The sequence below is a fragment of the Temnothorax nylanderi genome, unplaced genomic scaffold, assembly GCF_030848795.1.
Source record: "Temnothorax nylanderi isolate EJ_2023f unplaced genomic scaffold, tnyl_v1.0 TNYL_tig0033_pilon, whole genome shotgun sequence".
NCBI classification, from domain to species: Eukaryota; Metazoa; Arthropoda; class Insecta; order Hymenoptera; family Formicidae; genus Temnothorax; species Temnothorax nylanderi.
Genome location: NW_027249095.1, coordinates 1,418,846 through 1,440,790, shown reverse-complemented (window position 1 = coordinate 1,440,790; position 21,945 = coordinate 1,418,846). Strand labels below are relative to the sequence as shown.

The 21,945-nt window shown below is 36.1% G+C and overlaps 1 protein-coding gene across 4 annotated transcripts; it reads right to left on the bottom strand.

Moving 5' to 3' along the window:
* Positions 1-764: 764 nt before the first annotated feature.
* Positions 765-20,114, bottom strand: LOC139770861 (aquaporin AQPAe.a-like). Of its 4 annotated transcripts, none has more exons than XM_071703118.1 (6): positions 20,009-20,114; positions 17,972-18,131; positions 4,253-4,446; positions 3,813-3,956; positions 2,895-3,349; positions 765-2,415 (listed from the first exon to the last, which is right to left on the bottom strand). In XM_071703118.1, exons 2-5 carry the CDS (start codon positions 18,108-18,110, stop codon positions 2,903-2,905), a joined length of 924 nt encoding a protein of 307 aa, XP_071559219.1. In that variant the 5' UTR covers positions 18,111-18,131; positions 20,009-20,114; the 3' UTR covers positions 765-2,415; positions 2,895-2,902. The 4 variants fall into 4 exon arrangements, with proteins under 4 accessions (XP_071559219.1, XP_071559218.1, XP_071559217.1 ...); XM_071703117.1 differs by lacking the exon at positions 20,009-20,114 and adding an exon at positions 19,776-19,997 and having other exon boundaries at positions 2,891-3,349; XM_071703116.1 differs by lacking the exon at positions 20,009-20,114 and adding an exon at positions 19,776-19,997.
* Positions 20,115-21,945: the final 1,831 nt, after the last annotated feature.

Genomic DNA, 21,945 nt, shown 5'->3' with positions numbered 1-21,945 from the left:
AAAACGACAGCTAAAATGCCTAGGATATCATGACTATATTATTAGTATCTTTGAGTTTTGTCGTATTTCATTGCATAACACTTTTTTACGATTATTCAATTATATTGTACTTGATTTTTAAATTATTTTTAGATTGATATTAAATATCTTTCTCATAAAATATCCGATTTCCGCGAATATCAGTCGCGCAAATTCGGAGGATATTGGAACGGAGAATTTATAAATCTCGCGACAATGCGTTTCGCTCTCTTGATCACGCTGTTATTTTTATATTCGTTTATCGTAATGCGCGCCTTTAAACCATCTGGCTTTTCAAGGTTCAATTATATACAATCGTCACGTGGCTTTTTTTTTATAACAGATTGACATTCTTGACTCGTCAGTTTGTGTGATATGCTAATATATATTTTTTTTTCTCTACGTATAAAACTGTTAATCGATAAAACGCGAATGATAAATTTTTCGCAGTTTCTGACGTAACGGATATATGGAAATACTGCACAGCATGAATGTAAGATATTAGCTCACTTGGAAATACTGGTAGTAAAATCGTAATCCTGCTATAAATTGCATATTCACGGAATATTTATTGCCGCTTGTAAGCTGTTTACATCACAGATGCTTGCAGGCTATCTCAGACACTAGTTTCTAGAAAGGAAAAATTAATCTTTTGGAATTTATACTACTTTTCTAGAGTGTAAATTCTCACGATGTAAACTTGCTCTGAGGGCAAAGGTGTGCCGCAGAAATAAAAGCGAAATTCGTTAAAATATCGTATGCAATTTATTCGAGAAGCCATATCCCATAACAATTCAAAACACATACATGCAACAGTCGTGTAATCCGAAATTCGATCTTATATCCCTCGACATCGCTTCGCGCGCAAACGAAGCTTCGCGAATTCCGGACCAGAATCTACCGCGCGCGGTTTCGCACTCAGGCTCTTAAAGTTATTGTTATCTATACAAGAGGGGGTTAGAGGGGAGAAAGCGGGCGAGATGGTCCGAAATGTGTATCTTATATTTACATATACATTAAGCCGCGGAACGTAATTGCAATCGCGTACACACACGCATACGGACACTCACGCTCACACTCACACACGCGTGTGCAGATATGTACCGAGTACAATTAAAACTTTGGCGCGACCGACGGCGATGGAGGTAATTTCCTGAATTCACCGAGACTAATTCCGTTATTTCGAATTTCGTCGCAGCAGGGATAAGAGAGAAAGAGAGAGACAGGGAGAGAGAGGACGGTCGTGTTATGCTGCGCGAGAGCAGCCACCTCAACGTCGGTCTTAACGAGCTGCATCGCATACGTGTACGATATAATGACGGCGAATTTAGTGGAATTGCGAGCGAACGAACCGAGTCTGTAATCCATAAATTTCGCTAATATAATTAATAAAAAACGCGGCGAGAGACTGGGCCGCGACCGGCACCGCCGCGAATTACATGTGACAGAGATTTCTTCCACGCGTGCGCTTCGCACTGTTACGAAATAATGAAAAAATAAAGAGGGATGGGAGGATCGGGAAGAGTTAATACTTGAAACTGCATACTACTAGACAAGACGAAACTATGCATTATTCTGGTGCTTCGCTTCGTGTTATACGACATAGAGCGATCTTCTTCGAGAGTGCTTGCGGTGAAAAGACTACATAAACTACATAGCAAAAATATAAATATATAAATATACATCACGGCTGGGCAATATTTCATATATACATCTCGTTATATCAATATATATATATATATATATATATATATGTAGTTGAAATGCATATGACATTAATTATTTGTCATATATTTTCATTTTCTGAGTAAAATTTTTGAAAATATTTTATCATTTATCATGGTATCGTTTGAACCGCATTTGTAACAATAGTCTGTACACTTGCTCTGAAATAATTTTTTTTTTTTTTTCGGAGTAAGAATAATTTATATTTTGCCCGTTTTTTATTTAAAATTTATTTCTACGGTGTTTTGCGAGGCCGTGACGCGGACAAAGTAAATAAAATATAATCATAACGAACATGTCAGAAATTTTAGATCTACTGTATCTAAAACTAACGTTACGCGACGCCTTATCTAATATTACATCGTATTTTTTGTACAAAAATAATCCATCACATCAGTCTACGACGCAGAAGTCCTTGTCGCGTGGCAGTCCTTCGATGCGTTGCGATCCTTCGGGTTACAAGATTTTCGAATAGGACATTTCCGAGCGCCTTGAAAGTAGAAATCCGTAAAGTTCGAAGCCCGTCCGATCTGGCTTCCGTCGCTCCGCACGAGAGTTTCTTTCGTCGCAACTTTTGCAACTCTCTTTTTCTCAACCGGGAAAAATACCAGTGCGATCAGGATTTCTCGTTCAATTTGTGAAACACCGACGACCGGAATGCAATTTCGCTCACTGAAAGAAGGTACGCACGATACAAGCTCGGTTCGCAGATCATTCGGTAAAAATGACGTAACGACGCCCAAAAATATCCAGGAGATACCTGAGTAGCTGAATGAACGAAAGTAGGACAAGCATAAAAAAAATAATTTGAAAACGTGCCAAGCTTATGACATTCGCAGAGCGTCGATAAAATTTTTGATGAAAAAGAATTATCCACACAAGCGAAGCGGTTCTACATTCATCAAATAATTTTTTGATTGAATATGATTGATCAATAAAAAAAGTTATTTAACTTTAAAAAGTAATTTAATACACATGCAAGAATTTAGGATAATAAAGTATTTAACAAGTTATCTAAATAATTAAATAAAATGCACATTTTTTGACCGAAATTAAGTTCTTATTTAATTATAACTTTTATTGTTGTTTATAAATTGATAGCCGATCCGTGCAAAAACAATTTTATTTGACAAGTTCAGAAACGTACGTACGATTCCGTTTACGTCTCGATGCCGTTGAAAGTTCCCATGTTCTTCATGTTGTCATCTGGATCTTTCGTCTTAGGCGAAAATAGAGATCGATACATCAAAGCCGCGATAACGGCGCCTCCGATCGGTCCCAGCCAGTATACCCAGTGATATGTCCAGTGGCCGTTCCAGACTGCTGGTCCGAACGTTCTAGCGGGGTTCAAACTACAGCCGGTGTGAGGGATGAAAGCGAGACATAAGACGGTGACGCAGAGGCCAAATTTCAGTGCCATCGAGTCGCTGTTCTTCGCGTTTCGCGAGTCCCAACTTCCGCAGGCGAAGAAAGCTAATACTCCCGTAGCTAAAGCTTCAGCCGCGATTCCGTGACCGACCGTTATTTCCTTATTAACGTCCGTCATGCAGAACGGGACGGATGGATCGCCCGCGCCGTTGTGCATAAGATTTGCCGGCGTTATTATCTGTCAATTGATATTGAAACAAAAGTTAACTCAAATTTAAATTAAATAATTCAATCGAAACGTAAATTCAATCGATATTTTGTGCAAGTTCACTACATTATTCACTGTTGTTTTGCGCAAGAAGTATAATTTTTCAACTAGTTATTAAAATTTTATTTACAACGATCCATGGAATTCTAGTATTTTGGATAATTTCATGTTGCAATTAACCAGCATAGAGATAATTTTTTATCTTTAGGATGAGCAAACGCGGGCGCTCAGGCGATTAAAAATAATCTTGATAATATTTGTAACTTTGAGATAACGTAATTTTTGATAACGCGTTATATAAACGCGAATATATTGCATTATTATCAGCAGTATGTTGGCAGCGAAATAAATCTTGTCGGGATATGTCCGCCGAAACGTTAATCTGAATGACGTGTTCTTTGTAATCTGTGAATAAATGAGTATACTCATTGACCTTTAGCAGGCCGAAACCTAACAGGGCACCCAAACATTGTGCAATGATGTAGAATCCGGCCATTATGAGAGTCTTGTTACCGAGAATCACTGCGGCGATTGTGATAGCGGGATTGAGGTGAGCGCCACTGATGTGACCAACGCACTGGAAAAGAACAAATATGCATTTAACCGTTGATAAGATTTTATAATATCGAGCAACAGAGTGCTACTTAAAAATACTCGCTTTTACATGCTTGATCCCATTCATAAAATAACGTATATTAATTATTGATATGTTATTAAAATATATAAATACAAAATGGAAAATAATCTACGTTATAATTTAAAAATATATAAATAAAAGATAAATAAAATATGTAAATTGAAAATTTGACTAACGTACCGACAATGATTCTTATCGAGGATAATGTTAATTGTCAGATTCAAAATGATTTATACCTGTATAGCGATCATAACAGCGAGACCGAAAGCGAAAGAAATTTGTATGACAGACGGTCCAGTTCCATCATACGGCTTCATGCTGCCCAGGCCTGCCGTGCATCCCAAAAAGACTAGAATTGCTGTTCCAATCACTTCTCCCAGGATAGCCAGAAACTTGTCGCACATATTATCTTCTTCCGTCTTCTTCAGCCCTGAGATGTTAAAGGACATTTTCGTTTTTATTAACATGATGTATGCGTGGTGTCAACGAGTTGTTGTGTTCATCGGCACAATTCGAAATTTATTGACTTTGTGAATTTATGAATTATATTTCTCGTGTGGAAAGGGTAAATGTACGAGCACTCCATAATCACTTCCGAGATACTCGTATCGTCCAATCGTAAAGGACATCCATATCAAAGTATCTTGAGTGATAATGATAATGATGAGAATTGCATTATTTAATTAAATTTCTATAAAGTATATAGATTAGCGAATTAAATCGTAAAGTTTGAATTGCAGTATTAGAATTGCAGTATTAGAATTGCGGAACTGGATAAATAATTTACAAATCGTCTCGCAGCGAGGTAAAAGAAATAAAACGCTACTTTGTGTTATGATTTCGTAGAGAATGCTCCTCGAGCACGTCACTCTCGTGCCTTTGTGAAAAAGTATGAACACTTGCGTTCTCATTATCGGCTCGACCTCGTAAATCGATATTTAATTAAAAGGTAACTATTGTACACACAAATGGAGCATCCAACGGCGACATATTTTTATTTCTGTGCATTACATGCCGCTGAATGTATAACAAAAAAAGTCAAAATGCATACGTCTACGATGCAAAGGTTTGCTTGTTGAGTGTAACTGTATAACGACGATCTCAAAGATAGATAATATGCATGCACATACACACACGTAAGTACGCCAACCGCAATGCCAACAGTTCCCTTGAATCAGTGTGAAAAAGAGAAAAACATGGTTTACATCTTTTCTAGTGTTTTTATTTCAAGATACAAGTGTTGTATTAAAGTGCAAATTATTCTACCTCTTGTTAATTTTACATTTAAAATCTTAAAACTTTATATTTAAAAATGTTATATGTTATATTTAACAATTTAAAAGGTAGCGTTTCCAACATTATCTTTTTTTTTTCTTCCAAATTAGTACCGTTGTTAAAAGACAGTAATTTTTAGAACTAGTTAGAGTATATGAAATTAATTCAAAGCTAATTATTTCTTAAAGCAGTAAGTATATTATTTAGGCAAATTGCTTTTTCTGAAATTTCGATATTTAAAACTTACAATGTTTTTATGTCAAGTTCCCGTTTGATAAAATAGTCGATTGTTCTTTAATGAATTCCAAAAGTATAATAGTTTTCGGCGGAGAAGTGTTTTTGGTTCGACAGGCAAGATAACTTGGACTGTCACTTTGTTGTAAACTTTCGAGTGGAAACTTTGTTCGCTCCACGTCGAATGCGATTACCACTGGTATAAACCCAGGATGGGATAGGTCAATGTTGAATTTACATGAAAGCATCAGTAAAGTTATACACATCGGAGGTCGATAGTCCAGCAGCTCTAGCGTTATTGAAAATGGACTTCAATAAGTATTCTTCATTGAATGTCGCTCCATTGAACGCTTCCTGTTCATTTTTTCTTGACAAGGTGGCACAGTTTTCTCTGACGTCCGTGAAATTTGCTCGATGTAATTCTCACGAGGGCTAGCACGAAAAATTATCACAGGGAAGAAGGGGAAGACTTTGACATTTTCGCTCGAGAATGCGAAAGTTGAACTGAATTATAGTTCGCAACAATGAAATTAAAGTACACACTTCAAAATTAACCCGGAAACGGGCACGCGATTTTTTTTTGCATAAATGCCTAAAGTGATTTTTACACGTCAATTAAATCATTGTTATTAATTAATATACATATTTTTGATAATTCTATAATTTTTTAGTATTTGAGGACAGTATGTATATAGATTTACTCAATATTTTCTGAAAAACGAAAGAAGTAATATTAAAATTATTGTGACGTGAATTTTAGTTTTTCGATACTAGAGTGTAAAAATCACCTCAGGCGCTCGTTTTCAGGTTAAAGTACACATTTTAGATAAGTTCACCATCATATTGTTCACCATTTTTGCATTATTTTGCTGTGTAACTTTTATTTATTTCGTTTCGCGTATTTTGTTCCAACTTAAAATATTAGAATTGAGTTATATACGTAATAGAGGATGAATGTTTTCTTTATTTCCAATTGCGCGTTATATTTCAATATTAAAATATATCAAACATTCGTCGTTTTTTAAATGTTTCGTATTAATATTAAAATTGTATCACATATTGAATAATAATCTCAGGTCAACATTTGATGTTCAGCGCGCGCGCGCGTGCACGCGAGAGAGAAAAAGTATTATTAACAGTCAAGTAATCTGCAGCCAGAGGTCAAGACTCCGTGACATTTCTTCTTACCATGCAGTCTTGATAATTTCGTGACTATTTATCGATGTGGTAATAAAGTATATAAGTATATAATATTTTAAATAATTTTATAAAGTTTTATTTTACATAATTTTTAATTTATGAGTGAATAGAGTAGACTTATTTCAGTAAATAATATATCCAACATAATTCAACACGATAACTTTTTTCAACTATATTATTTTATATTTTATTTAAATATTATTCTCCATTTCCTGGATATTTTGCATTTCGCCATTCCTATCTCGTTGTCATAGGAAAATACTAGATAATCTCGATCTCTGGAAATAGTAATATCTTGCTTTCTCTTGCCTTCTCTTTATTTGACGACTAATTCAGCGAAGATATTTACTCTTTATACCAAGTATAAAATTATTTAATCTATTTATATGTAAGTTGCAGAGAAAAGCAAATATTAATTAAATCGAGCACGTGCGTGTGCATTAATTAAATCAAACACCTTGTTGAAAAAATACGATTTGATTGTTTAACACAGTTCGCTGTAATTAACTTACAGTAGCGAACGCAATATCCATTACCTACTTTTCAAAATCGAAAGTTGATAACGTTCAAAATATGTTTCCATGTGTGCGACAAAAATGATTAAAAATAAAACATTTATTTTTATGCATACAGACACTACCTTTTATGCACAATTTTTTTCACACGATGTAATATCTTTTTACGAAAATATAAAAAAAAAACTATCGCGATAAAAAGTAGAGCTGAATGTTGCTTTGAGTTATACTTTTGCTATGTTTTTGACATGGGAGATACGCGGTTCGGTGTATTCGCTATTCCATCCAACATCTTGCGACAGAAATACTTCCATGTTAATCTACCTATAGCCGCTGCGTCGCGTCCGCATCGTGTTGCATCCGTGTTTTGCATTTCCTGAACGGATCATTGAGATCCGTTGTGCATGCGCATCACTCGACTTCCACATTCATATGATATTCATAACATACGGATGTCAATATCCTTCGGGTTTAATCGCGCTTATACATATACATATCCGCCTGCATCTCTGAATTATGCATATAGAGATGCCAACGCACGTTTGCCCTAGAATTACGGCCGAGTTCTCGTGATTAACCGTGTGTCGCGCGGATATAATTAGAACCGAACACGTGTCACGTATGATTTCCATTAACACACAGACTCGGTGCGACGCAGACCGGGACCGATAGTGATCAGTCATCGACACTCGCGGATTAGCCGGATTTCGATACGATGACGGAAACGCAATCCGACGTGTTCCGAAGCCGTTCAAAGTCGCGGGGTTATCCTCTTAAAAAACCGGCACTCCGAGTCGTATCGATTACATTACGGTATTGCAACGAAAATTGATACTTGACGTAATTTTGTGAGACAGAGCGACAGACGTCAAACAGCAATATAAATATGTATTATTTTTTATTTCTGAAACAAAAGCATTTTATTTATAAGAATAAAAGTTGAAAAATTCAATGTCCAGTTATTTAATTCTAGAATATGTATTTATATAATTCAGTAAAGAGAAAGAAAACTAAAATTTTATATCATGTTTTAAAATAAATGTATGAAATTACATATTTGTGAGTGGTAAATCGGATTGTTTAAATTTATATGTTATAGCTATTGACGTGAGCTTTTTAATAGCTCAATAAAAATAGTACCTGCGATAAGCTGGTATACTCTTTGCTTTTTCCGAGTTTTTGTTTGCATTTGTGTATAATATTATAAAGCTTCGTTGAACTAAAAAAATGCATTATATGAAATCGCGTGTATAATGAAACTTTATTCTTTATTTGTTTTTATTTATTACATTTTTGCTCTTTTTCGCTTTTTTTATATATTCCTTTTTTTGTTCCTTATATATTCCTTTTTTGTTTATATTACGAAAGAAAGAGATACGAAAGAAATAATCCAACGTGTTCATAAAAGCCGATCGGCCGGTAATTAATCAATATAAAGAAATTAGAACGTACAGCTTTACGAGCTCTCTTAACGTTTCGCTAATTTATCGCCAGTTAATGATCCGATAGTCGTAAAGATGGTCGTGAAGTACTAGCGGAATAAAGTATAGAAAGCCACTGCGCGCGTGTTGTACATCAGGACCGAATAGAAACTTGCGAGGAAAACAACACATACGCGATCGCTTCGAGGCACGGCAACATATCTATATATTCACGGAAATATATCTTCGCCGGAGAGACGTGCACTTTCCAAGTTCCACGTAACTTGAACGCGAGCATATCTCTAATCGCTAATTAAAAAATCAAACTGCGGAGAACGGAGGCTGGCGGTAATTAGCAGGAAAGAGGAAAGTGCGGGAGCATAATTACGGATCGCGAAAGTAATCAACAATTACGTTCGCCGCGCCGGGTGAAATGTCCCGTATGCCTATGCGCTTCGCCTTCAATACCTTCTTTATTTTTAACAAGTTAAGCTAACTGTAATTTGATGAAATTAACACGAAATTGGAGGCTCCTGATGTGGAAGAAGTCGTGCGAGCAATCTATCGAGGAGAAAGGAGAAGGGAAGGGACGCGGCGTTGCGCTCGCGTTGCGTCGATGCGCTTTCATTGATGCACCATCTACGGTATCTCTCGTACAAATATCCGTTATCTTTCCGATATCTGGAAAATTTTCCATCAGCATACCGACGTATGAGTTTACCAGCTATCGATAGTACGCGAAAAGTACAGCAGAAACCTACCGTATCACGACTCGCGGTGAACTGATAAAGCAGCAATGCACATTATTTCACGTGTGTACGTATGAATATTCATGCATTCCTGTTATTGTTATGTTGCTTATTGTCAGACTATCATATGAGAAGTTCGAATAACATGTATTAATTCTGGAACGCGATATATTCGATTAATTGAATGGCCGTATATAGTATTGCAACTAATTATAATTAACAGACTATTGTAACTGTATAGATAAATTAATGATTATAATTTTTTATGAAATTACGACCGTTTTGTACAGGAAGCATTTCAAGCATTTTGATGCAACGCGTAACTTCTTACGTAAATTTGTCTAATTAGCAAATCGTTTAAATTTTTGCATTCCACTATTAAGTTTTTTGCCACCTCGTAATTGGAATTGCACTTCATAACTTCATACCGTAGGATTGTGAAGAGGCAATTTATTTCGATGATTCGACACGGAAAAGTATCAGAAAATTACCGGCGCACCGCAAATTTCAATGATCTCTAATAGCGGCGGTACGCGAGCAGTGAAATTTCCATAAATCAATTGCACTGAAAAGATATAGAAAGCCAGTTTTTCTCGCGTACGATGCAACGTACGATGACCAGCAAAGTACATTTCGTGTTCATAATGTCCGGTAAATTTCTCGCGTGAGGATTTAAGAAAAGACGAATATGTGCGCTCGTGACTTCGTCGCAAAAATGCGGCTTTTCTAATAATATGTATGTCCGTTACGATGTTTGCACACATCTCAACGATCGGAAAAACAGTATTTGTTCAACTGGTCGCAATAGATATTAATAAAACGATAAGATAACGCGCGTGTGTCATTAATTATTTTTCACATCGCGCATCTGCATAGACATGCATTTAAGAGTATGCTGTTGAATTAAACAACGTTTTATTTGAAACGTTATACTCACGATAATTCACTTTATTTAATAATTCACGTTGTCAAACACAGTTTCCTACGTCGCTTTTACATTTATGAGAAAATATTTTTTCTTCCATTCCATAATAATCTTAATCTATAAGCGATAAACTTGAATATAAATGTATATTATGTCGATTATTTTAATTACCAATTTGATTACCCGCCATGTCCGTTAATTAACTAATGTTAATAAACCTGAACTTTTGCTAATAAAGTTATGTGTGACTGTGCCCGCTGCGTAATTACAATTTGTAATTGCGCTCATCATAATTTGCGTATTAGTATGGATAAGGCGTTTTACTAATTAGTATAATTAGCTTCCCAATTCATTCATTAATGGAACCCGTTAAACTTTTCCTGGGAATCGATCGAGAATTAGATATAAAATTGCTCGGTATGAAAGTAGCATGTTTATTTGATGCGATACAACGTCGTTCGCTTATCGTGTGAAAGTATACTGAAAATCCGCGCGATTGCCTCTGACCAAGTAACATTTGCTAATGACTGACCGGTCGGTCGGCGATGACATGGTCTGAGCTTTATATAATACAGAATACACACGTACGATTTGTGTAACATGGCTTTTTTCGCGACGTTAAAGCATATAAGTCGTCAGTCTGCAAATTGCACGCAATACTTGCGTCGCAATACGCACAATAGGCAACGTTATTTACGCAGACTCCGTCCGATTGTGAAATACGACCAAAATGATAGCGTAACAGGTTCATCGCGTGAAATACGATCGGTCATCGTGAGCTGCAACTGCGATACGGTCTTTCTACGACTCGGTGAATTCACGATACTCGAGCGAATTTTCACGAATCTTTTTCAAGCTTGAGAGAGCTCGTCAAATCAGGTCTATATATATTTTTTTGGCAAAATGAAAAAGAGATTCTCCAGTCTTGTATTTTCAAAGTAAACGCTTTGGTAAAATAGCACGAGTTTTTTAATAATATCGCAAACTGCCTAAATTAACTTCATCTACGTTTTAAAATGTTGAAATAAATTAAAAAGGAGACTTGAATAACGTGCACGAAAATCAGATATTTTCATTTCAAGAAGATACAATAACTCTGAAATGTTCTGTGTGTAAGCTTTGGCTTATTTTAGAAAATGTCAACATCATTCACTTGTCTCGGGAAGTAAAGATAAATTTACTTATATGTCGTCTCAGAATCTCTCTCAAAGTGTTTGATCAGCGGAGCGGCGTTTTTCGCCGGAGCATTTTTCGCACGCACGTAGTGGATACCATGAATAGCATTAAAACCATTGAGTAAAGTTGATGGCGTTACGTGGCGTGCAAACGAAGACACATAAATATTCATTTTTTTTCCGCGCCAAACGAGAATGGAAGATGCGCGCGCGCCCGTGCAAGCCGTAGGGCCGTCGTATATTCGAGCGTATATAGCTTGCACATGCATTTTCACATTTCTCGCGGGATATAGTATATGAATCCTCTGAAACAGTAGAAAATGGCTCAGTAATTGCATCACGGTGAAATTCCCGGTTCATGCTGAGAGACGCGGACGAAACGCTACACTCGTCGATTAACCGCCGTAAACGTCGAGATGCATGAAAGCGCACAGATGCGCTTTTCTTTACCTTATACTACGCATATTTTTCTTCAACTTTCGTTGGCTGATGAAATGCGGGATACGTTGAACATACGGCACGCTCTAGTTGCTTAATCTTGCATCTGCTTCAACGTAAGGATATTTTCCCTTGAGAGAAAAAGCTATTCCTATAATTGCGAAAAATTTTGCGTTGTAATAACTGTTTAACAAAAAAATGCAGGACTCGATTAATTGCGTGCTCTTTCATATCGCTGTCGGTTATTCGCATGCAGAGCGATTGGCAATGATCGATAATTGTCGTATAATTACACGTGCTCTCACACAATATTATGCTGCGCCATCGATTGTCACAGCCGATTAGATTCACGATGAAATGGTGTCAAAAGTAATTTTCGCCCATTCAACGCGTTGCATAAAACAATTTTTCGATAAGCGACGGAAATGCAAAACTAACGGAACATGCGTGCGACGCAGATAAATTTTTGACATATATCATGTATATTAATGTGCAAAATAATATGTAAATAATCGTTATCAAATTATAAAATTGGCTCGTACGTAATTTTGAAGCAGTTGGAATATGAATAAAACATTCTTCACCTTTCTAATCAGCAATACATGATGCATCATTATATCAATAATTTATTGATATAGTGACGGTTTTTTTTTTAAATTCTGCATTAGAAAATTAATAAATATAATGTATAATATATTAAAGACGCGTAGATTAGCTTGATGCAACGAGAATGAAATAAAAGAATGTTTTCTTAATAGCCGTTACGTCATCAGTGTACAGTTGCAAGACACCTAGCGATAAACTGAGGCGCCGCAAGGGGAAGTGAAAAGTACACGGACACGGTAGCCTTTTTTGTGCTCGGAATACACACGTTCGTCGGTGTTGCAAGTGTGACAGTGGGTCAAGTTCGCGGTGAATGGCCGGAGTCCGGTGGCTCTCGAGCGTCGCGCCAGACTCGATACGACGACATTCTCTCAATTTGTTGCAAGCATAGCGTAAAATCGACAAAGAAGAAAAAAGGCAGATTAACGGCATTTTTACGCGCGCACTTGCCGCCGATCTGCCCGAAATCCTCTGAATTTTTACTCTGGTAAAAATTTATCTCGTTGAAAACGAAACAGAGACTCGAAATACCGTACAATAAACAAACACTTTCTATGAAGTGCTTTCCATTAAAATTAGAAAAAAAGAGAAACGTTTGAAATATTTGATATAATGAATATTGATGTTTATAAATTGTGGAAATATCTTTGAGGTTTCGAGCATTGTTAAAAGCTATAAGAAACATAATTAAAATCTTTTGTCTATCTTTTAAACTTTATTTATCGAGTAAATTATATTTTTAGACTAATTTTTTTAAGCATTAGTTTATATTATATAGTTAATTTAGTTAATTTTAATTACTTTAGCACTCATTAATTATCAATGATATTTCTATTAACATTATATCTAAATATTATTACGAATTAATACGTAACTACTTTAAGAGTTTAACGCAAAAATATTTACAAAGAAGATACGGGTGAATAATAACAAGATCGCGTTACTGCAGTACAAAGGACATTGTCTCGCATTGATTGCATTCCCACTGCTGGCATTTTGTTGTTATCTACCCTATCACACGATCGGAGTGGAAGTGGAGCAACTATCGTGAGAACGGATAGAAAGGAAGTATCGATAAATTACAGCGCGATTGTCACGATAAATCGTTGTAACGCGAGGAAGAGTCAAACTCGGGATTTCCTGAAACTCGACAATATCACGATGTATTAAATTTTCTCAGAGCGCTTCTCGTTCGATTCAACGGATTCCAGTCTGGCGATAATTATGTCTTCTCGGGAATCTGGGGCAGGGAATACTCCGTCTCTGATAAGATCAGTTGCAGATTCCTCAGATTCCCGACGAGCGTGAATTATAATGTAAAGTAAAGCGAAGTGATTATGATAATTGCGAAAGGTAGAAAACGCATTATTTGTCTTACATTCCCAATTTATTCTTATCTAACGGTAAAGTCGAGGGGAACGAAAGCTGGTCGCTGCTCGTTCTCACAAATATGTTTCACAGTGCTTCTCGTTGCCCCTGTTATGAAACTACAAAAAGCAACCGTCATTTGGCCAGAAGTATTTTGCATGCATTAGCATAATTCGATTTATCACCGGTCGTTGTCGCGACTGAACTCCTTTAAATCTGGTGACGACACGGCGAGAAATATTTACTGCCGACGTTGATGTATCCGCACTGCAAATACCCTGTAGTAACGTAACTTACGTCAGAGAAAAGTCAGCGTAGAAAATAGGTAGTTATGGCACATCTCAGAACGCCCATTGAATCCATCATACCGCATATTTTCAACGATGAAAATAACGAAATGAGACGCGCGCGTTTCCAATTGACGATTTTATTACAGGCACTATAATATAATGTATTATAATCCAATAACGAATGACATAAGGCTGTAAAACGACGAAGGTTTCGCTCGATTGCGAACGGTGAATTATTAGCGATATTGCCGGCGGCACAATGCGGCTCCTAATCGATGAATTAAAGTTTCAAAATTTTCTTTCGTCAGATCGGATATAGGTAATACCATCCTTCGTACCGGAAGCTGTTCTATCTTCATGGACACGCACACTTGCGTCTTCGTCGCGCACAATTCGCCGCTCGAACTACTTTCTATGTCGGGTACAAGGCAAAGAACTGCACCGTTATTCTGTCCTGTTAAATTTGCCTGTGTACTTTTTTTTTAAATCGTCATTTTAGAAGTAATGCGAATTTATATGCTGAAAAAAAATTTAAAGTACATTTTACAGAATTTATTTTATTTTTATCTTAAGTGGACATCTTGATTTAAAAGAAAAGCCAGGATATTTATTGTGGCATGTTTTGATCATTGTTGAAATTTAGAATTCTATGTAGACCGATATTTATGGGCATTTTATTTCGAGACCAAATATATATTTGCATCAACATGGCATGAACAAGTTGCTAACTATTTACCGCGGCGTTTCTACAGCAAGAGATAGGGATTCTGAGATAGTGCGTGACCCGCATCTCAATTCCTGTTCTTTACAACTGCTCGCTATTAAATTTAAATTAATTCCTAAAGACTCACCGCACGTATTTTCGCGATTATAAATCAAGCTCGCATCGCGATCGTACGAAACGGGTGAAAGTACACACGGATAACTTAGCATTCCGAGTACGGGTATCGTTTCCCTAGATTTTCTCAGGAAGATAGACTTCACAAAAAGCCATTCGGGAATAATCAATTCCTCTCACCGGCATCTTCTTTTTTTTTTTTTTTTTTGTCAGACTCGAGACTTTCGTGAACCCATTGTGAGGTACGCGCGACGTTCAACGGAAATATTACCACGAGTTAATTAACATCTCATAGATGTAGATACGCCGCGAAGTGTGTAACGAACTAGGCGGCAAATACATAAAAGATCGAATCGTGAAACTGAGTGCCATTTTGCGCGCTCGTCGAACGAAGAAAAGGATAATATGAAGAGAAATGTTACCCATACGCGTCCTGCTCCATAATTATCATCTAATTTCGTTAGCGGGACTGCCTGCGTATGACGTGTCTCGTAAAAACGTCCGAGCCACCGCGTTTCCTGATGCGGTTGCATTATGCACTTTCTTTTTCCTAGAGAAACGACCGAAATACGCTCGTTAAAAGAAGAACGCGGCTCGCTTTCTAGATCAAACGCGCCAAGTGCGACGTCGATTATTCTCGCCGCGCACACAATAGTTAAAAACTCTTGCATTTTATATTAGGAAAAGTGATGGAAGAAAGAAGACTTCATTATCATTTCACTATCCTAATGAATATAATCATAAGAAAGACATATATTGTAAATTAATCATGAATGAATTAAACCATTCCTGATTTTATAGCTATTATTTATTAACAAGTAAAACATTTCCAACGATAAAACATTATTGTACAAGAACAATGGACACTGTAAAGGTCGCAGGTTCGAAACATTAATCACTGCCGGAAGTGAGGAAAAAAATTTTTCCCCGATCCGAGAACGTCGTAATAATGCACGATATACCACTTCTTCGGGGTACGGACTCTCGATATAACGTTACTTACGCGCGAGAACCTAATTTTCCGGATCACCGAGACATCCACCTCGCATCAGGGCTGTTTCCGATACGGTGAAATGCGCAACGGAAACGCGGCGCGAAAGAGAGAAATTCCCTCGTAGTCAAATCCGATTTCCGACCCAATTTTCAAGCCGGGAGATGGTGCTCCTAGAGCGTCGCTTAGCATGCGTTCGGTATAATGCAAGCCTCCGCTTTCTTCTCTCTTTCACCGTGAAGGAGATCGGCGCAGCGCGACGGCGAGAAATATTTCAAGGAATAGGAGGTCGGTTGCCTCGCGACGGCAGCCGATTCGCGAGTTTAAGGTCAATCTCGAAAGCAGGAGCGAACGATCGTGTTGCGAAGCCTTTCCATCTTATTATACGATCGATTCCTTCTATTCACGTCACTCCTTCGCGCTAGACTCTTTCGCGAAATCTCCTCTATACGTTTCTATTCCCGGATCCAATAGGATTCCCGAAGGCTGCGAGTCTTTCGCGGCGAATTGCGAATTATATGTCAGTAAGAAGAATTGAGATTTATAAAAATTTTATTTCTTTGGATATTTCTTTGGATTTCGTGTGAAGGGTTTGTCAGTATATCGACAGAACGTCGATACGTAAAAAGGTAAATCATAAAAGGGTGAATCATGAATCATTATACTTTAGAAAGATTAAAATTCACGCGCGTATCATTGATGAACAGAAATATCTAACAATCGAATGTCTCCTCTAATGAAATTTGATTATACTTTGCGCGCGATAAGTACGCAAGGAGCATGATAAATATTGAGGGGGCGGACGAGCGATTAATCGCCGCAAAATCAGGTGATACCTAATTAAAAGTTCGGAGTCTGTTTGGATTGATATATGTACCCTCGTGCGGGAATGGCTGCAAAGTAAGTTCTACGTTCTAATGGACGGGAACCTCTATGAATTATAATGAAATTCGTTCCAACGTTTCACGAGAGCGAAGATTTGTCACTGGCTAGCTGGAAGCGTGTACGCGCCATTATTCACTTTTCGCGTTGATATTCCGCAGCGTGTCGCATCGTTTTTTAACACAGATTTCGGCGATGATATCGATATTCGAGATAAAATCGGACTATTCAGTTTTTCGATCGGATTTTATACGGGAAAAGATTTGCGAACTTTGACCCCGCTCGAAATCCGCTTAAGAGATTCGAGAATCGATCTTTATTCGAAAACAAGAGGATGTAGAAGTATATAGGTATAACATATAGCGAATTCGGTTGGACGCACTAGTGCGCACAGTGCACATTAAAGCCGTTGTATACACTAATTTAATTTTTAATATTTAGTGTAAAATGCAAATATTTTGACTGATAAACGCCCAATATATATTTTACCAAATAATACAATAAAGATAATTGAGGGTTTCGTGACTTAACCCGTTTATATTAAACATACACTTAATGTTGATTCGTGTACGACGGCTTTAATGTGCACTGAATGCGCACTGATGCGTTCAACCGAATTCGCTAATAGAAATTTCAAAAATTTCACGTCGAAATACGATTCTAACTTTTCTTTCAGAAAAAATATAAAAATATCGAATACAGCTGATGGTTTGATATAAATCGCTTTTATTATTATTTAATTATTATTAAATGTATAGATCGAAAAAACACAATGAGCATCTTGCATATCATTTTTAGAAGAACATTTTATAAATTACTTTGCACAGAGTCCACTACAAAATTTGTAAAATTATATAAACATCTAATTTTATAATTCATGTAACGTAAAATAAAATTCCTGAATTTCTCATCGTAAAGATTTTTTTCTCGGATTGGACATATTTGTCAAATTATTCTTGGTTTACATCTCAAAAACGGGACTTTAACTTTCAATTTCTTTGCGTGTCTATACATATTCCGTTATGATCGCGCCATTCATTCGTATACTCACAGGGTGTCTTCAGCTTCTCCTTCGCCGATTGTATTGTACCATTGGATCGGAGCGTGATGCCGATACTTTTGGACTTTCCGATAGACAGGTTTTCCGTGGCACCCGGTGGTGATATTATCGAGATACCATTTTGCTCCATGTCGGCGCAATTAGGTGTTTACTGAAAATAGAGCATAATGAGGTTATAATTTTCGAGTCTAATACAAAATATTGATGCCTCAACTTATCTTATCTACAGTGTGGCAGCAAATCATGCAGCCAAAATCACCCCTTAACTCCGTGATACTCTTATTTATAAGAGTCTTATAAGAAACTGCCACCGGAAAATAAAAATGACAGATTGCAAATGAATTCGCAAATATACTTCAGCTCTTCTGATTATCTTTTTATCAGCAAACTACTGTTATGCGCGTTTTAAAATCAACTGCTGCCTGCTCTGATAGATTCTGGTGTAATTATAGCGAATTATGATACCAGAAAAATTCTGGAAAATTTAAAACTTAGTTAAATCCTGGTAAAATCTTCTCATTAACTTTAGTAAGATTTCAATAAATATTAACGGAATATCTGTCCTGTTCTTTTGCTTATACTTTTCACAATTTTGCCAAGTCACAAAATAAGAAGGTCGACACTTGACAGACTTCTCATTGACTGACTTCGCAACATTAGAATATCTTCTATCTGTGTTGCCTTGCAAACGGAAGCACTTGATAATAATACAAATAGAGCATATATCGTTATCTGAAGCCGGTACGATTTGGCGGAATTATATCGTCAGTCGTCAGCTCAAATACAGCCGAGTTGTATCATCGTGCAAATAACAAACGCAAGGTGGGAATAACTAATTAAATTCGCCAAGCTGTCAGATGAATTTCGATGCTTCGCGTGCACAAACGATTGAATCACACGTCTCCCGATTGCGGAGCAATCGTACTCCGTTAATTAAATCCATGATTTAGCACGCATATAACTGATGATTAACCGATCACTCGTAAACTTGGCATCAAATATACGTTGCTACATTTCCGATAAGTATTTTAACTCATGCAACTTATGCGCGAATATATGTTTATCTAAATTTGAAAAATTATCGCAAATATTAAACAACAAGAACCAATTATTAACTGATCTTTTAACTAATCTCACCTAATCCTTTTCTTAATCCGTGATCTTTATCACATGATAACGGCTCGTTTCGCGCAATCTTTCGATGTTTTCAATTATATAATTTTTGGAATTCACCAAAAAATGCATTTCTGACGTCTGTAATTGTATGTTTTTTAAATTATAAATGTTATAAATTCTAAAGGAGCAACAGCATTAAACAAAAGATCAACTGGTTCTTAACTTAGCTTTTAACTAATCAAGCTGAACTTGATACGCTTTCAAAGAGCTTTAGATAATAGACTGAACTCCAAACTTTCGCGATAACCATCGATTTATGACGTCATATCGAATCGTAATTTAATCTACTAGCACTCTTTTTTTGCCGTCGTGGTCTACACCACACATTTTTTTCCAACATGTCTTTTCAACTTAAACATGTTGTTAAAAGACTCCTCGCTATTTGTATAAAATAGAAATATCTCAAGTCATTGGCACCAATGCCAACTAACGACGAGAGAAACACGCGAGCGAGTTAAATGACGTTTCAAAGTACATTTGCATTTTAATTTATACACGCTACACTCATCGATCCCGTTCAAGAATCGGGAAAATTTTCATTTACAACGTTCGGTCTTACAAAAAACGGCGATCACGAAAGAAGAGATTGTTGGCTCTTTTAATTCTTCGTGCTACTTACTGCGAAGAGGAACTCGCGGCTGCAACGTTGCACACAGACCTTGCACGAAGTCCGCTTTCGATGTATTTCCGTACGCCAAAAAAATTCCGCTCTCGTCAACAATTCATAAAAATGCGCGAATATGATCGGCGCAATCGAAGGGAACGAACTCGCGCGGCTCTATTGTTGCTTATCCCAGGAATTGTCTTTTATCGCGTGGTTTCGAGAGGACTGAATTCGCGAGTTGCGCTCACCTCTATATGTAGAAACCCTCCACTGTGCGCCAACGGCCGGCTCTGGCCGTCGCTCTCCCGTTAGACGACGGTATGGTATATGCACGACCACGGGAATCACGAAACGTATGCCAAATTATCGAGACGCGGCACGCGCGCGCGTTATTTCGTTTCCGCATCGGAAAATATTTACATTGGCGTCGACAAGTATCATAATATCGTATATGTATTATAGGATATACATTTCGCTGATCGACAACTTTGGCACACATCGCGGTCTTTATTGGATATTGATATCATCTTTCTTAAACGGAAGTAGGAAGAAAAGATCTTTTGAAAAATCAAAATTCAGAAGCGTAATTTATAGATAAAAGATATTTATTAATATCGATTATACAATTATTTTTTAATTATCTACTTTAAATATTTAAAAAATGATAACGTATCAATTAAATTATATGGAGAAATATTTATTTTATTTCATTTTTAATGAAAAGTATCTCCTACGTGTGTATTCAAAAGCACTAAGTGAATGCCCTACATATTTGAAGAGCATTGTCAAGAAATTATCTTTGGCAAATCAGCCAAAACTTCTTACTCATCGAGTAAATTTTAACTTAGACACAATCGCGCATTGTTTTGATTAAATTACTTTATTAAATTTTGCGATTGCAATATGATTTTAATATCCTTATAAGTATTTTGTTAGTATTCTTTATCATATTTTTAATATACAATATATAGATTACTTTTTTCCAAGAAACTGAGAGAATGCTTCTCTTTTATACGCTTATTATATATTATAAAATATTAGATAATTTTTAATCAAATTTAGGCTAAATATTTTTTCTCTTACATTTTTTGACATTTATATCTTACACTCATTCTAGAAACAACTTCAAATAGATCACACAATTTATTTTGACGTACTTATGGATGCCAAAAATTATAGAATTATTCTGAAATCGTTATTTTTATTTAACATATTTTTATTATCAAAAAAATAATTATAATAAAATAACGTAAAATTGATAAAACTTACTTATAAACTATACTTGAGATTATTTGAATCCAATTGTCTTTAGCGATAACCAAAATATGTACACCCACAGAAAAGATTTCCGGATCCACATACGGAAAGAACGGTTTTGCTAAAATATCTAAAAATTTAGCTAGATACAAATCTGAAAATAATTTTGTTGCACCATTAAAATTTTTCTGTGAAAATTAACGTGATAAGACTAAGATCATTTCATTCTTACGGATTTAAGAATTTTCATTTAAAACTAAAATATTCCTTTTTCAACAATAAATATAATTGTCCTTATATCGATCCTATTTATGATAGATCGAAGAGTAATAGTATTGCACGGAAAGAACGGTTTTGCTGAAATATTTAAAAATTTAGCTAGATACAGATCTGAAAATAATTTTGTTGCAACATCAAAATAATTATAGTAGGTCGCTGATGATAATGCTGTTAAAAGTTTTGACATTTTAGCTATCACTTTGAGTGTTTTACATAATTATGTAAAACACAATTATACATAATTATTGTACATAATTATGTAAAACACTCAAAGTGATAGCTAAAATGTCAAAACTTTTAACAGCATTATCATCAGCGACCTACTATAATTATTTTGATGTTGCAACAAAATTATTTTCAGATCTGTATCTAGCTAAATTTTTAAATATTTCAGCAAAACCGTTCTTTCCGTGCAATACTATTACTCTTCGATCTATCATAAATAGGATCGATATAAGGACAATTATATTTATTGTTGAAAAAGGAATATTTTTAAATAAAAATTCTTAAATCCGTAAGAATGAAATGATCTTTATAGTCTTATCACGTTAATTTTCACAGAAGAATTTTACATTGGGCACGGTTACACCGGGGCATTTAGGTCGCGGCCGGCCTATACCTCAAATTCAACCTAAATTATTTAGGCCGC

Excerpts from the sequence above, each read along its gene's own strand:
- LOC139770861 (XM_071703118.1), bottom strand. The coding sequence starts at position 18,110 with ATGGAGCAAAATGGTATCTCGATAATATCACCACCGGGTGCCACGGAA. Across the intron at positions 3,957-4,252 it reads CTGTTATGATCGCTATACAG|TGCGTTGGTCACATCAGTGG; the intron begins GTATAAATCATT and ends GTTCTTTTCCAG. Across the intron at positions 3,350-3,812 it reads TAGGTTTCGGCCTGCTAAAG|ATAATAACGCCGGCAAATCT; the intron begins GTCAATGAGTAT and ends ATCAATTGACAG.